Source organism: Leucopleurus acutus (genome assembly GCF_964270905.1).
Source record: "Leucopleurus acutus genome assembly, chromosome: 3".
Taxonomy (NCBI): Eukaryota; Metazoa; Chordata; class Mammalia; order Artiodactyla; family Delphinidae; genus Leucopleurus; species Leucopleurus acutus.
Window position 1 is genome coordinate 159,673,697 of NC_139145.1, and position 14,822 is coordinate 159,688,518.

The 14,822-nt window shown below is 33.8% G+C and overlaps 1 protein-coding gene across 1 annotated transcript in view; it reads left to right on the plus strand.

Annotated features, from left to right (window-relative positions):
• Positions 1-464: 464 nt before the first annotated feature.
• CDH18 (cadherin 18) overlaps positions 465-14,822 on the plus strand; it is a gene marked incomplete at both ends in the record, with an annotated part of 348,690 nt that continues 334,332 nt past the window's right edge. Inside the window, one exon of the mRNA XM_082836814.1 lies at positions 465-692. Within this exon, the coding sequence (XP_082692940.1) occupies positions 465-692 (228 nt within the window). The remainder of the gene's footprint in view (positions 693-14,822) is intronic.

Here is a 14,822-nt window from a genome sequence, read left to right on the forward strand (position 1 = left end):
AAATACAAATATGTATGTCCCTGTAAAAATGCAGCGTGCAGGCTTATGCCTGGCTATGTGTATGTATGCTTGTGTTTATTTCCAAAAGAACTTGCATGTGTTCTTTTCCTATCATCATCACTCTGCAAAACAGTATAATTTGCATTCAGAGCAAATACTTAAAACTGCCATGTTTTGTAATGTATATACTTTTCTCTCTTTTGATTAGGTAGAAAATGGTTGCCCCTGTTCACCAATTGTGAAGACTTAGGATCACACAACTACAGCTTTGATTCTCCAAGTGTTTCAGGATGTAAATGTAGTCTGACCTTTCCCTGCTGGACAGTTAAATCATGGACACGCTAAACAATTTAATTTGGACTGTCCTTCCAAAAGATGCTTTGGCTTCTCTCTCCAATGCTCACTAAGCATTTGTAGCTGACAAGGAAAAGGAAGAAAACTGTGAACTGGAAAGTTATCTTACAATGAAAATTACGAGCACATCTTGCATCTGTCCAGTCCTCGTGTGTCTCTGTTTTGTGCAGAGGTGTTATGGAACTGCTCAACACAGCTCCATCAAGGGGACCAGAAACCAAACCAAACACATCGAAGGTGAAACCGAAGTCCACCACCGTCCCAAAAGAGGATGGGTTTGGAATCAGTTCTTTGTTTTAGAAGAACATATGGGACCAGATCCACAATATGTTGGAAAAGTAAGTTTTTCTTTATTGGTTTGTTTTATCCTCTCCTGGGAAATTGGGAAGTGGGATGAGGGTGGAGTTGCAGTTGGATTTGAAGAGACATGGAACTTTAAGTGAATTATGTTATAGAATGCTATTTCTTATTCTAAATATTTTAAAATAATAATTATAAAAAATGAACTTCACCAATCATGTCACATCTCCCTAAACATCGGTCCATACAGACTAGACTGAATGTGCTTTACCAGCATATTACTCTTTCTATTCTCTCATGTAAAATGGAGACACTTAATTAAACACACAATTCAGTAATTTTGTCTTTATTACCATGAAGATATATTAGAATTCACCGTGTCATTTATTGGTATGTTGATACTTACAATTTTTTAAATCTATTGCTATTGCACATGAGGCTAAAAAGAAGACACTATATACGACATCTAATATATTTCTGCTGATTGTTACAGAGACGGTATTTGAATTTAAGTCAGCCTTTAAAAACACATGGATATTTTTCCAATCCCCCAAATTAATTTCCATACAAATATCAATATATTTAAATATAGATTAAATATAAACTGGGTGTACAGGTTTTGTTAAAATTCCAAAAGAATGAAGTTGACAAAATGATCAGTAACTTCAGACCAACTTCCCTTTCTCTCAGAAATGCAGACAAGATAATTTAATGGCTTGTCAAACCCTTTAGGAAATTGTGCGCTCAGTAATAAGGGACAGTTTAAACACGTGTCAAGGCTCCAGGGTAAAGAATAGAGTGGAAGTAGAAAGACCTTCTGATAGATTACTGACTGTTGGAAGCAGCCACACTTAGGTTTGTTCAGTACCTATGGGAGAAGCAGCAGTCACAGCAGTAGAATCTTTATGACTGCAGGCTCAGTGACTTCTGCCTCCCTGCTTGACTATTTATTTTCACTTTAGCACTGTTAGTACTAAAAAAAAAAAAGTACTCCATCCAAGCCACAGCACTTCCCTAATGTGTAGGCAGTACAGGAGCACAAGCCATCTGTTCTGCCCCTCTTCCAACAGGGACTGGGTTGCAGCTATATCTTCCATACAAGGCAGGAGCTATGGAGTCAGAATGTGAAACACAAAAAAGATCTGGAACAATTCTATCATTTTCTTATGTGCATATTAAAACAAGAAGGAAAACCCCTCATATTGATCCTGTGCTTTTTTCCTACAGACTGTCCCATGAAGTAAATGAAGACAAATGTACTAAATTAAAAACATAATATATTGAATTACTATAAAGTTATTTTTGTTATGAACTTCAACATCCTTTTTCTATAATCCTCTCAATCCTTGAGAAGGAGGGAGAAAAAAAGGAACAGAAAAATGTTTCCTTTGTAGAGTACCAAAAGGAAAAAATATATATTATTAAAAAAAAATTATGCATATTTATTGTCACTTTAACTAAAAAATGGAAACAAAATTTGCTAGAAAATGTTAGGGAAAGATCAGATAGCTTATCATCTTTTGGTGGGTCACCTAGTTTGAATGAAAAATGAAACCTCAATCAGTAGATTAATTGCAAACAGTCTTTCTGGGCTTGGGTGCCAATGAGCATATGGTTGAGAGCTTGTTAGCCATCAGGAGGTGGTGAGGGCTGTGAATCTGTTCCTTTGTGGAGGTTCTGCGGAAATCGGTATCCATTCTGTTGTAGTATTAACAAATTTAAAGGCTCACACCCAAAGGTGTGTCTCTCCTATTCCCTATCTGACCTGGGGCCCCTCACTCATTCATAATCTTTCTACTCAATATTCATCTGCCTTTATGAGCAATTCTAACTTGATTGTGTGGATTCATTGCCCTCTCCATAACCGCCTACATACGTACAAACACATGTACATACATATACACATCCATACATATATATGTACATACACAACTGTGACAGTTCAAAAAACCCTGCAAAGTTCAACAATCCACATGTACTTACAATAACCTCCTGTTCCATTATTTTTTTAGAGAAGAGAATTTATATTTCACACTTATAAATACGTTCATAATGAACGAGAGCCATATATTTTCAAAGTGTTCGTGAATAGAAGATAGAATCATTACAGTTACTATAAGCATGAGAGGGGAGTACCTCCAAAGAGCTGAAAAGTATCTCCTTTGCTCCCTTCTGTCACTGAAATTCCAGCAGGAATTTTGTCAACAGAAACAAAATAATAATCATATAATACAAAATAATAATCATACAATACAAAATAATAATCATACAATAATCAAATGCAATATTTGTTATTAAAATAATATACTTTCTACATGCATTATATAAGTTTGTTTCCAGTCATCCTTGAGCTCTGGATAGTAATTTTGTGTATCTATAGTTATATTTCACATTATAAAACAACATCTGAAACTTTTGATAAGAGCTCAAGCCAAACTGTTTTGATACTTACCAATTTCTTTTATGGTGTTTATAATAATTTTCTTTGAATTTTCTTAGTGATTGGGTTTATTATGAAGAAATTTATTTTGTTGACATTGGTCAATATGCATTATTCACTGCTAAGAGATTTTTTTTTTCATGAGGCTAAGGCCATGAACATATGGTAATTTTAATGGTACATGGTATAACTATATATACATGTATAATACATATACCATCTCACCATTAAAGTATATATATAATTATACATATATACAGATAAATATAATTGACAATCCATAATTTTTTTTCAGACTGTAAAGGTCATGAGAAATCAAATACCAAAACTAGTGTATGAATGTATCTCACGGATTTAACCTCATGGACTTATTAAAAATCTTTTTAAATACTTGAAAGATTAGAGTAAGGAAGCTATAAGTAGTAAGTAAGTTCTTTCTTTTGGGAAAGAAAGGACTTTTGTTTGCAAGTAAGTCCTTTCTTCTTGGAAAAAATTATGGTAATGTCATTATAGCTTTACAACAAAAATGTTCTCTCTTTTCCAAAAATTATGTAAAAACTAATATAGACCATTTAATCTGTTTTTATTTTCAAAATTGAACAGAGCTGAATGAATTCCATTATAAAAACATAATTTTGTATAAAATATCACACACATCCTAAAGTGCAGGCCATGTATCACATCTAGCATTAGAGTAGACTCATTGCCTTCATGAGATAGTAATGATTAGTGAGTAAAGAGCTGAGTTTGAATTAAGGCTTCTCTGCTTATCATCTGTATTACAACTAGCAAGTCTTAATTCCCTGAATTTCTGTTTCCTTACATGTAATGCTGAGAGATACTGTTTGACACTTCTGTTACTAATTCAAGTGTGTTATAAAGTTTGGTTTATTGTTTAGATTATGGGTTAGTTAAACCACAGCCTGTGTGCAAATTCATCTAGTTGCATGTGCTGGTATTGCTTGCATACTAAAAAAAATTAACTATTGAAAAAATTTAAGCAATAATATTTTGTGATACATGGAAATGAAATGAAATCCAAATTCAGTTTCTGTAAATAATGTTTTGTTGGAATACAGCCAGACTTACATTTACGTATTGTATATGGCTGTTTTCAATCTACAATGGTAGAATTAGGTAGTGGCAAGAGAAATTAAGGTCCACAAAGTCTAAAATATTTACTAATGAACATTTACAGAAAATATTTGGAACCCCTCTTTAAGATATCTACCTCACCTAGTAGACTATGAATGCTTTGAAAGCAGGTTCTGGGACTACTTCATCTTCATTTGCACAGAATCTACCTCAGTGCCTATTGTAATGACCAAATGTGGTAATTCACTGGAAAGGGCTCCATAAACTATAGCCTTTTGTAGTCATGTTAATGGTTGTGATAATTATATGAAATTAGTGAGACAAAAATCTCTGTTTATAAACTCTCTGTTGTTAATCTCTGTTTATTAACTTGGTGTTTTTGTTTTTATTGTTGTTTTGTCGCATTACATGCAGTAGTGTAATGAATGTCCTTTTACACACATCATTTAGCGTACATATAAGTGTATCTGTGGCAGAGATTTCCAGAGTGGGATTCTCATTTAAAAATAAATAAATCTTTAATTCTGGTAGATGTTACCAGATCCTCCTCCATAGGTGGTGGTGTATTTTGCACCTCTTTGATGTATGAGAATAAATATTCCTCTACAGCAGTGCCAACAGATGGGATTGTAAAACTTGGAATTCTACAAATATTATAGGTGAAAAATTGCATCTCTGTGTACTTTCAATTTACATTTCTCTTATTATGAGTAAAATTGATCACCTTTTCATAGTTGAAGGGATATGAATATTCCTTTTTTACTAACTGATGCTTCAGGCCCTTTTGTTAGTCTTTTTAACTTATACTTGTTGATATTTACATAATAGATGAAATAATCCTTTGCCAGTGATATTACCAATAATTTTTTCACAGTTGCTGTTTGCCTTTGTTTATAATTTTTGCTTTATAGAAATGTATTATTTTAATTTGATCATTCCTAGCATTCCTTTGACTGAAACTATATTTTTATTTGTTTTGAATTCCTCTGAAATTTGAGGATTTTGGTGTTCAGAATTAGTGACAGTAGATTAAAAATGCATTCTTCAGGTCTTAGTATCTACAGTTTATTACATATACTAGAAAATATTACTTAATGAATAAAAAAGATGGTGTAAAAGTGGAATTGCTTACTTTAGAGATCAGAAATTATAATTTAAAATACACACGATTTCTTATTTTTGGACACTAGTTATTGGCTGTATTGCATATATGTTTCATATTTACCAGTAGAATATACCCTAGTGTGCAGGTTGTAACTGCAAAGTATATTGACTCTTACTGGAACATGCTAGGAATATTTAAATATGTGTAACTATTAGAATTTAACTAAGGACATAAGTTGGAAATAATGTCTTTTAACACACAAGTGCTAGAAATGAGCTTCATATATTTCAAGTGATAATTGCTTGTGATTAGCTAGGTGTTCTTCTCCACAAATACATATTATTTTCATTTTAAAAACATTGTAGATGACTTCTTTAACCAAGAATTCTTATATGAGAAATAAAGGAAACTCTATGTTTACTTCAGTATATCTTTAAGTGGATATTATCCACATTGCATTATTTAGTAATTAAAGAGAATAGAATAAAAAAATCATAAACCAGAGGTAAGTCACCAAAAACTGTGTTCCTACTTAGTAGCATGTTTTAGGCTAAGGTATCTAATCTATTAACAGTGTTACATTAGGGTTTGGGCTATATTGACATTAAAAATATATTTGACAATAAAAGTTAATAAGAACTTAGATTGTTTTCAGGATAAACAAATGAATTATAGTCTCCGTCTTCACTTCCCTTCATTTATGGTGTATGTTCTTATAACTGTTAGAATTTTTTCTAGATATAAACTGTAACATGGAGAAGATATTGCTTACATCTATGAAGAATTTAGTTACTAAAATTCTACCTCGCACTCCCCTCTTTACCCATGTCCTACATGTGTGAGTAGCTAAGTGTAGACTCTAGGCAATTATTCCCAATTTGCTTTATTAAAACAACAACAACAACAAGCATATAGAGGGTAAGAAAGGAATTCTAGCAGTATAAAGGAACTAAGAAAACATCTTGCCAAATTCCTCAAGTAATAGAAGGCAATGATGCTCGAAACAGTTAAGTGATCTCTTCATGGGAAGGGGGATTAGTTATGACAGTGCCAAAGAACAAATTGTAAGATATCTGATTCTTTAATGAAAGTCAGTTTCTAGTATATAGTGCATGAAATTCCCCTCTCATCATCACTATTATTGCCAATAGTTTATATTTTTTTTCTTTCTTTAAAAGAGCACCTTCAAATCTCTTTTAATATGAAGTACTGTAGCTTCAAATTAAATAAGTGATTTTGAGGTTGAAGAGAGAATAAATCATGTATGAAGGAATGGGAAGGCTCAGGCTTTTCAGAAGAAGAAAAGATAGCTTTAATGTCATCATGAACTCTGAATTAAAAATTAAACACACAGCAAGAAAAGGTCCCAATTGTCATCTGATATTGTAAAGACAATAATTTTACGAATATTTTTACCATAACTTGTTTGAAATGGAAAATGTCCTGTATCAAAACATGACGTTTGAATTTTACACAAGTGACAATGTGATAACATGATGTCATGTGAAATTAATTCATGGCATACAGTTCCATTATGGATATAGACATTTCTCAATAGTCTTCATGGAAATTTAACTCTTTAGATCCAGTCCTAAAAGAAATTGGGTGCATAAAAGAGAAATTTGATTTTGCATATACTTCATTTAATTTCTAGTGATATAGAACCTGTTTTTCTTTTTTTTTTTAGGAAATCAGATTTCACTGTTTAATTTTACTTTTAGAGAAGAGTGACATTCTATCTGAACTGTTTAAAAATGTTGAAATTAATAGCATTAACACTCATTATATATAGTGTTTCTCAATGCTATGCCAGAAAAATTTTAAACATCATCAATATAAAGCAATACCTATTGTGGGCACAATGTAGGCATTTATTCACCTCGTGAACTTTTTATCACTATGCAAATGCACCCACCTGTGTCTGTGTGTGTATGTGGGCTTGAGTGTTATCAATGGTGCTAAGCCAGAGGTGACTTTAACCCCTGGGGGTGTTTGGCAATGTCTGGACACACTTTTCACCCCTGATAAATTGTCTGTTCATTTCATTTGCATAATCACTACGGTTACGGCTCCTTAAAGGGTTCAGGAAAATGTCATAATGTATTTTCAAATCAGAATAAAATATGAAAATGAATATAGCTGTCTATGTTAGTCTTTATATAAATGCAACTGCAATAGAATTTATCATTTTAATTGAAAAAAAAAAAAGCCCACAAAAGCAAAAGGGCCAAGGGTTCCTGAAAGTTGTAATGTGGACCTGATTTTTGGCTGTGACAAGCAGGGATGTGGTGCTACTGGCATTTAGTTAGTAGAGGCCAGGGATGCTGCTACACATTCTGTAACACACAGGACAGCCCCCACCAACAAAGAATTATCCAGTGCAAAGTGGCAGTAGTGCCAGATTTGATCCGACACTGACACCCATAGAACACGTTTTTCTTGATCAAAATGCTTTTGAGTATATTGTCCATACTATTACGTTCACTATAATGACATTTTACTTGTGTCATTTTTCTTTTCATTTTTTTTTTTTTCCTGCGGTATGTGGGCCTCTCACTGCTGTGGCCTCTCACACTGCGGATCACAGGCTCCAGACGCGCAGGCTCAGCGGCCGTGGCCCACGGGCCCAGCCGCTCCGCGACATGTGGGATCTTCCCGGACCGGGGCATAAACCCGCATCCCCTGCATCAGCAGGCGGACCCCCACCCACTGCGCCACCAGGAAAGCCCTTACATGTGTCATTTATAATACACATACGAAAGACTTTTAAACTTAAGTTTTTTAATGCACTCTGATGATTTATTTTTCTAAGCAATGATTTTATTCCATTGTTTATTTTGATTTCTAATATGCTTGGACTTATTACTACCAATTTATTTTGTATTTTATAGACACGATGTTTTCTGTTTGTTGTTTTGTTTTTTTCTACTTTTATTCTACTATAATAACTTGTCTTGGGATTTTTCTCTGCCTGTTTGAATGTTTTATGTTGTATGTTTTTGATATTTGTGCTTGCTCTTAATTTTTTTGTGCATTCTTGACTTCACGTCAAAACTTAGTGTCTCTATCAGTCTCCTATACAATGACATAGAATGACCACATTTTGATTACATTATTGTGTTTTCTACTTTTTACATGCCTACTAGCCAAACTGTTTTTAAGCCACCCAATCACTCATTCTTCTTGTTATTGTTGTTAGTATTAATGTATAAAGTATATACTTATTTATATGTTTAACATATTTAAAAACTTTTTTACTCGCCATTGCATCTATATCAAACTTCTTGGGTTCAGTTTACTTCTTACTGAAATATGACCCGATTTCTTTTTAACAGGTACTTTAGAAAGCTTAAATTTGATACCATTACAGTTACCCTAAACAATACGCATATCTTAGGATGTTTAAACACTAATCACTTTCTCCTTTTTCATATTATATTTGTCTAACATCTTCTTTTCTCAGTTTTTAAAAGTAATTTCCAGATTTTTATTATTATTATTAAAGTCATTTAAACATTGTCTTGCTTAGATTTACCCAAGTTTACCAGTATCTTTGTTTGTTACTGTGTCTACCACTGTTCTTTCTCTTGGTTTGATTTACTTATTGCCTATATATGGCCTTTACTTATTTATTTATTTTTCTATTTAGCCTGAAAGCAGTAAAAGCTTCCTTTCTTTCTTTATTTGAAGCATTGTTTCTTGTGTATAGGATTCTAGGTTGAGTTTTTTCATTATCATTTTATTGAAGATATATTTTATATTGGACCCTATGTTTGATAATGAGAAATCTGCTGAAATTCCATTTTAAATTTCATCCATTTCTCTTAGGTTGATTTCAGGATTATCTCTATGTCTTTTGTTGTCTGTATGTAAGCACTGTAAGCACTAATGTGCTTAGGTGCTGAAGACTTTTTTTTATGGGGAGAGGGGACTTTCTATTTTTATTGGTCTATGTATTAATTAGCCAGAGCTTCCATAGTAAAATACTATATGCTGAGTGGTTAAACAACAGAAATTTATTGTCTCAGTTCTGGAGGCTGGGCGTCAAATCAAGATGTCGGCAAGGTTGGTTGCTTCTGTAGTTTCTGAGGGAAGGATCTTTTCCAATCCTCTCTCCTTGGCTTGTACATTGCTGTCTTCATGTTCACATGGTGTTCTCACTATATGGGTATCTGTGTCCAAATTTCCTTTTTTCATTAAGACATCAGTCCTCTATAAAGATCCTATCTCCAAATAAGGTACTGGGGTTAGAATTTCAACATGTGAATTTTGTTGGTACAAAATTCAATCCATAACAGACTGAAATCAGTATTTTTTGTATAATTATTAGGATTTTTATACTTTAGAGAAATATAACATCCCATCTATTATTTTTTTGAATTTTCTTCTTCCTTATTTATTGTTTCATTCTGAAACTTCTATTTGATATAATTTCTCTCAGATTCATTTCTAGAATTCTAATCCTCTCTTCAACTAAGATGAATAGTTAGTATATTCTTTGACTTAAACACGAATATTACCTTTAATATAAATTTAATATATTTTTAAATTTTTAGTTCCTTTTCTCCTTTTTATATGTGACCTCTCCTTTCATTTTGACCCTATTTCTTCTCTTATGACTTTAATTATTGCAAGCCACCTATTTCAAAATCTTGTTCAAATTTTATTATTCTTTTCATGCTTGGTTAATTTGCATATTTCTTTTGTCTATCCACAGTCATGGAGATTTGATCCTGGTATGCCTTTTAAAATTTTATATTCACTTGTCTTCAATAGTGTGTGATAAGTGGGAATGAGGATTTTGATGGGATTTCTCTAAAATATATCTTGAGAAATATCCATAGAGAGTCACTTATTTTTTTGTTTCCTGACAACATATTGGCTTCATAAATCTGAATAAATTTTATTTTTTTTAACATTTTTTTTCTTTTTGTCAGTTGATTTACAACATTGTATTCTTTTCAGGTTTACAGCAAAGTGATTCAGTTAAATATATATTAATTTTTAATTTTTAACTACTGATTCTTATCCATACCTTTAATGAAAACAGCAACAAAAGAACACTAGCAATACAAAAATAAATCTTGTATACCTTTCTTCTGGGCTGCAAGTTTGGGTTTTAATTTATCACAGGAAACTTTTTTCTACCAAGAGCTCTTAACAGACCACAAGCTTCCTTGCTATTTTTTTAAGCTAGTGGGTGGATAGTCTAATTTTCATTTCATGGAGTTTGTTTTCAAGTAGTCTTGCTTTGTTCAGGTATCTCCTTTCTAATTTTATACCTTGAGGGACTGAAAGTCATAGTTTCTAATCTTTAGGAGATGTAAAACCAGATCTTCATGTTCATAGCCTGTATCCAGTTTAATTTCCCCCAAAGGCATCTGACTATCTGCCAGTTGCAAATGACTTTCCTGGTAAAAATCTTCTCTTCCTTCCTTTCCCCAGTGAATTACCTTTCACTGTTTCTATCTCAGTTGTATTGTACTTTAAATTTATAATTGTTTATAGTAAGAGACGTCTTTATTAGCTTTGTCTTCCATTTTTATTGTCATATGTTACCTCAGGTTTTTCTTTACATAAAAACAATCTTTGGATTAGGTAATCTTTTTAATATTTCTTCTATATATAAATAATAATATTCTTTTACCATGATTCACTATTTTCATGCAGAAGTAGAAATGAAAATCCAAATACTCCCAAAATGTGAAAGAGTAGAAATGTGCATTCCAAAAAATCATATTGCACTTCATAACTAATTGTGGACTGATTTATTTCAACATGTATTGGCCCTAAGGAAATGAATAGTTTCAACATAGGTATTAGATTATTCTCAGGAAATGCTTCATTATTTTATTGATTTTTATCCAATGAATATTTGAACATTTAATTACACCAGACCTCACATAACAAAAGCATTTAGTTTGAAGTTGAGCCTAGACAGTCTTCAAATACATCTACTTTTTACTTTTTTTGAATTTCATAAAGAAAATACCAGGCATTTGTTACAAGAATCACAGAGAGTGAAATATAATGAATTTCTTTCCTGTAGGATTATTTTTTATATATATATATATAAATGTTTTAACCATCTCTGCTTTTATTTTTTATTTATTTATTTGTCTGCGTCAGATCTTAATTGTGGCATGTGGGATCTTTCGTTGCAGCGTGCAGGCTCTTTGTTGTGGCACACAAGCTTCTCTCTAGTTGTAGTGCACAGACTCTAAAGTGTGCAGGCTAAAGAGTTACGGCACGCAGGCTTAGTTGCCCTGCTGCGTGTGAGATCTTAGTTCCCCGATTGGGGATCGAACCCATGTCCCCTGCATTGGAAAGTGGATTCTTAACCACTGGACCACCAGGGAAATCCCTATATATGGTTTATTTGTCACTATATTTATAGACATTAGAATGGTATATGGTGTGAAATCCTATTCTATGCTAAAAAATAATATAAAATATAAAAAAATTAAAATATACTAACTTAATATAGTCTTCTCTTTGGTTTGCTTTGTTTGGAACCATAGCGTGATTCAGTTTATTTATTTATTTTTTCAAATTTTTATTGGAGTATAGTTGATTTACAGTATTGTGTTAGTTTCAGGTGTACAGCAAAGTGAATCAGTTATTTTAGATTCTTTTCCCACATAGGCCATTATGGAGTATTGAGTAGAGATCCCTGTGCTATACAGTAGGTTCTTATTAGTTATCTATCTTATATATAGCAGTGTGTATATGTCAATCCAAATCTCCCAATTAATCCCTCCCTCCCACTTACCCCTTGGTAACCATAAGTTTGTTTTCTACATCTGTAACACTGTATTGTAGATAAGTTCATTTGTACCCTTTTTGTAGACTCCTCATATAAGCAATATCATATGATATTTGTCAGCTGAGTTTATTTTGACAAAGGTTGAAGACTAGGTCATATTCATTCATTTAAAATTTATTGAATACCTCTTCAGTTCTTGTCACTCTACAAGGCATTGTGCATATAGTGGTGGATGAAGCAGGTATCCTGGGAGACATTGACATTAAGCCAACATTAATACAAATAAATATTCAACTATAAACTGTGATGAGGATTATGAAAGTATGTTGTATTTGTGTGTAGTGTTAAACCTAGATTGGGGGTGAGGGAAGAACTCTCTGAGGAAGAAGAGACCAGGATCGAGAAATGAATAGGAGCTAATCACACCAAATTGATGCTATACTTGTGTATGACGTTTGAGAATGGGGGAGTGTCCATTATAAAGGAGTAACACATATAAAGACCCTGAAATGGGAAGGAGTTTGTGTATTTGAGGGGCAAAGAAAGACCGGTTAACTCCAATTTAGAGAATGAACAGTAGAGAAGAGGGAGATGAGGCTAGACACAATAGGACATAGATGTTACAGGGTCTCTGGAATAAAGAACTGTGGGCTTCATATTTAGAGAAATGTGAAGACACTGTTGACTTTAAGAAGAAAAGGATGTGGCATCAATATATTTGTTGCTAAGCAATCACTCTTCTATATGAGCAACAGAATTGCAGGGAAAAAGAATTTCAGGAAAATCAAAAGTAGGTTTCTGTAAAGGAGCTAATATAGCATAAAAAAGGGGGTAATAAAGCATAGTTTGCTTATTTACTTTTCCATAATGATTTAAAGGATACTATATTTATGGACCATATAATGTATTATCGACATAGGGCAACACTTGACACATACTTGCAACACATATATAAGTAGCAAGAAGTAGCAGAAGGAACATTGGACAGGTAGCCTTGATTTTTCTACTATATAATTTTTGACCTGGGTAAATCCAAACTTTCAGAACAAAGTTTTATTATGCACATTAAAGAAGTGAATGAATGAGATGATTGCAAGAATCCTATTTCACTTTGAAAGTTATTGCTTCAACGTAAATTCAACCGTTAAAAAACTAACAGCATGCCATACACTGTGCTAAATGTGGAGATTATGCTAATGAAAAATACAATCTCAATAATTAATGAAATGAAGCCAAGAAGAGGTGATTTCAAGAACTAATGATAGCATCACAGTGCTAGTGGTGCAGTAGAGGTGCTAAACATAGGGGATGATGGTGCAAGGGGTGGAGTAATATGCTTGACTTAGCTCCATTTAGGGAAGGCTCCTCAGAAGAGGAAGAATTTGAACTAATATTTTGCCATCAATAGAAAATGGGACAGGTAAAGTATATTGGTTAAAAGAGACCTGCACTGGAATTTTAGGAATGACATATCAAAAGTATGTAAGTAGGGCTTCCCTGGTGGCGCAGTGGTTGAGAGTCCGCCTGCCGATGCGGGGAACACGGGTTCATGCCCCGGTCCGGGAAGATCCCACATGCCGCGGAGAGGCTGGACCCGTGAGCCATGGCCGCTGAGCCTGCGTGTCCGGAGCCTGTGCTCCGCAACGGGAGAGGCCATAACAGGGAGAGACCCGCGTACCGAAAAAAAAAAAAAAAAAGTATATAAGTAGAAATTAAGGATATACAAGTACAGCAGTTGGAGCACAGATCACATGTAGAGAAGTGGAAGTGGGGATGAAGCTATACAGCATGACAGGCCACCGAGGGCCAGTGCTGGTTGGAGATTCAAAGGAGAATATAGTTTATCTCCAAGTGTTTGGGAATGAATTAAAGGATTTTCAAGTGTGAAGTGACATGAGACATACAGAACAAGTTTGAAGGCAGAGAAGATGCTTTACCATTGCACAAATCTAGACTTGCATTTGGTAATTGCAGAATAATTGGAGAGAGTAAATAGATTAAAACTTTTTATTTTAAGATATAGAATTGACAAGATTTTGCATCTGTGGAGAGTGAGAAAGGGGGATGCAGGGCTGTTTGAAGGGTTGGGCAGGCTCCTTCTTAAATTGGGGGGCGGTGGCTAAAGAGTAAAGGGGGAGAGTCACGTCTGGGATCACGTCTGGGAGTGACGGTGATGGAGCTATAGGTTTGGATAGTCTATGTCCCAGGTGCTTCGTGGGCATGCATGTGGGCAGGTGTGGAGAGATGCAGAACGCCGGAGGAAGGATGCAGGCTAAAGGGCAGAAATAGGAGATACTGGGGTTTAAGTGGTGATTGAAGCCCTGAATCAAAATTTAGGGAAACATACATGGACTTCTGGCTCAGAATGGAATTCTGTGGAACAAAATGTTATAAGGGAAAAGAGAAAACTCGGTCTAAAGATTGCAAATAAAATTTAAGAGGACAGAAACAATGGAACAGAAATGGAATCAGGGTCAATAAATAAGGAGAAAAATCTCAAGGAGGAGCAAGTGATCAATGAAATCTGAAGCATGAGTGATAATAAAATAACACTGTATTGTATACTTGAAAGATTGCTAAGGGGGTAGAATTTATGCTGTGTTCTTATCACAAATAATGATAATAACAATAAAAAAAGAGGGCAGGAGGAAGCTTTTAGAGGTGATGGATATGTTTATGGCATAGGCTGTGGTGATGGTTTCATGGATGTATACTTTTCAAACTCATCAAGGAGTATGCATGTATAAATATGTATAGTCTTT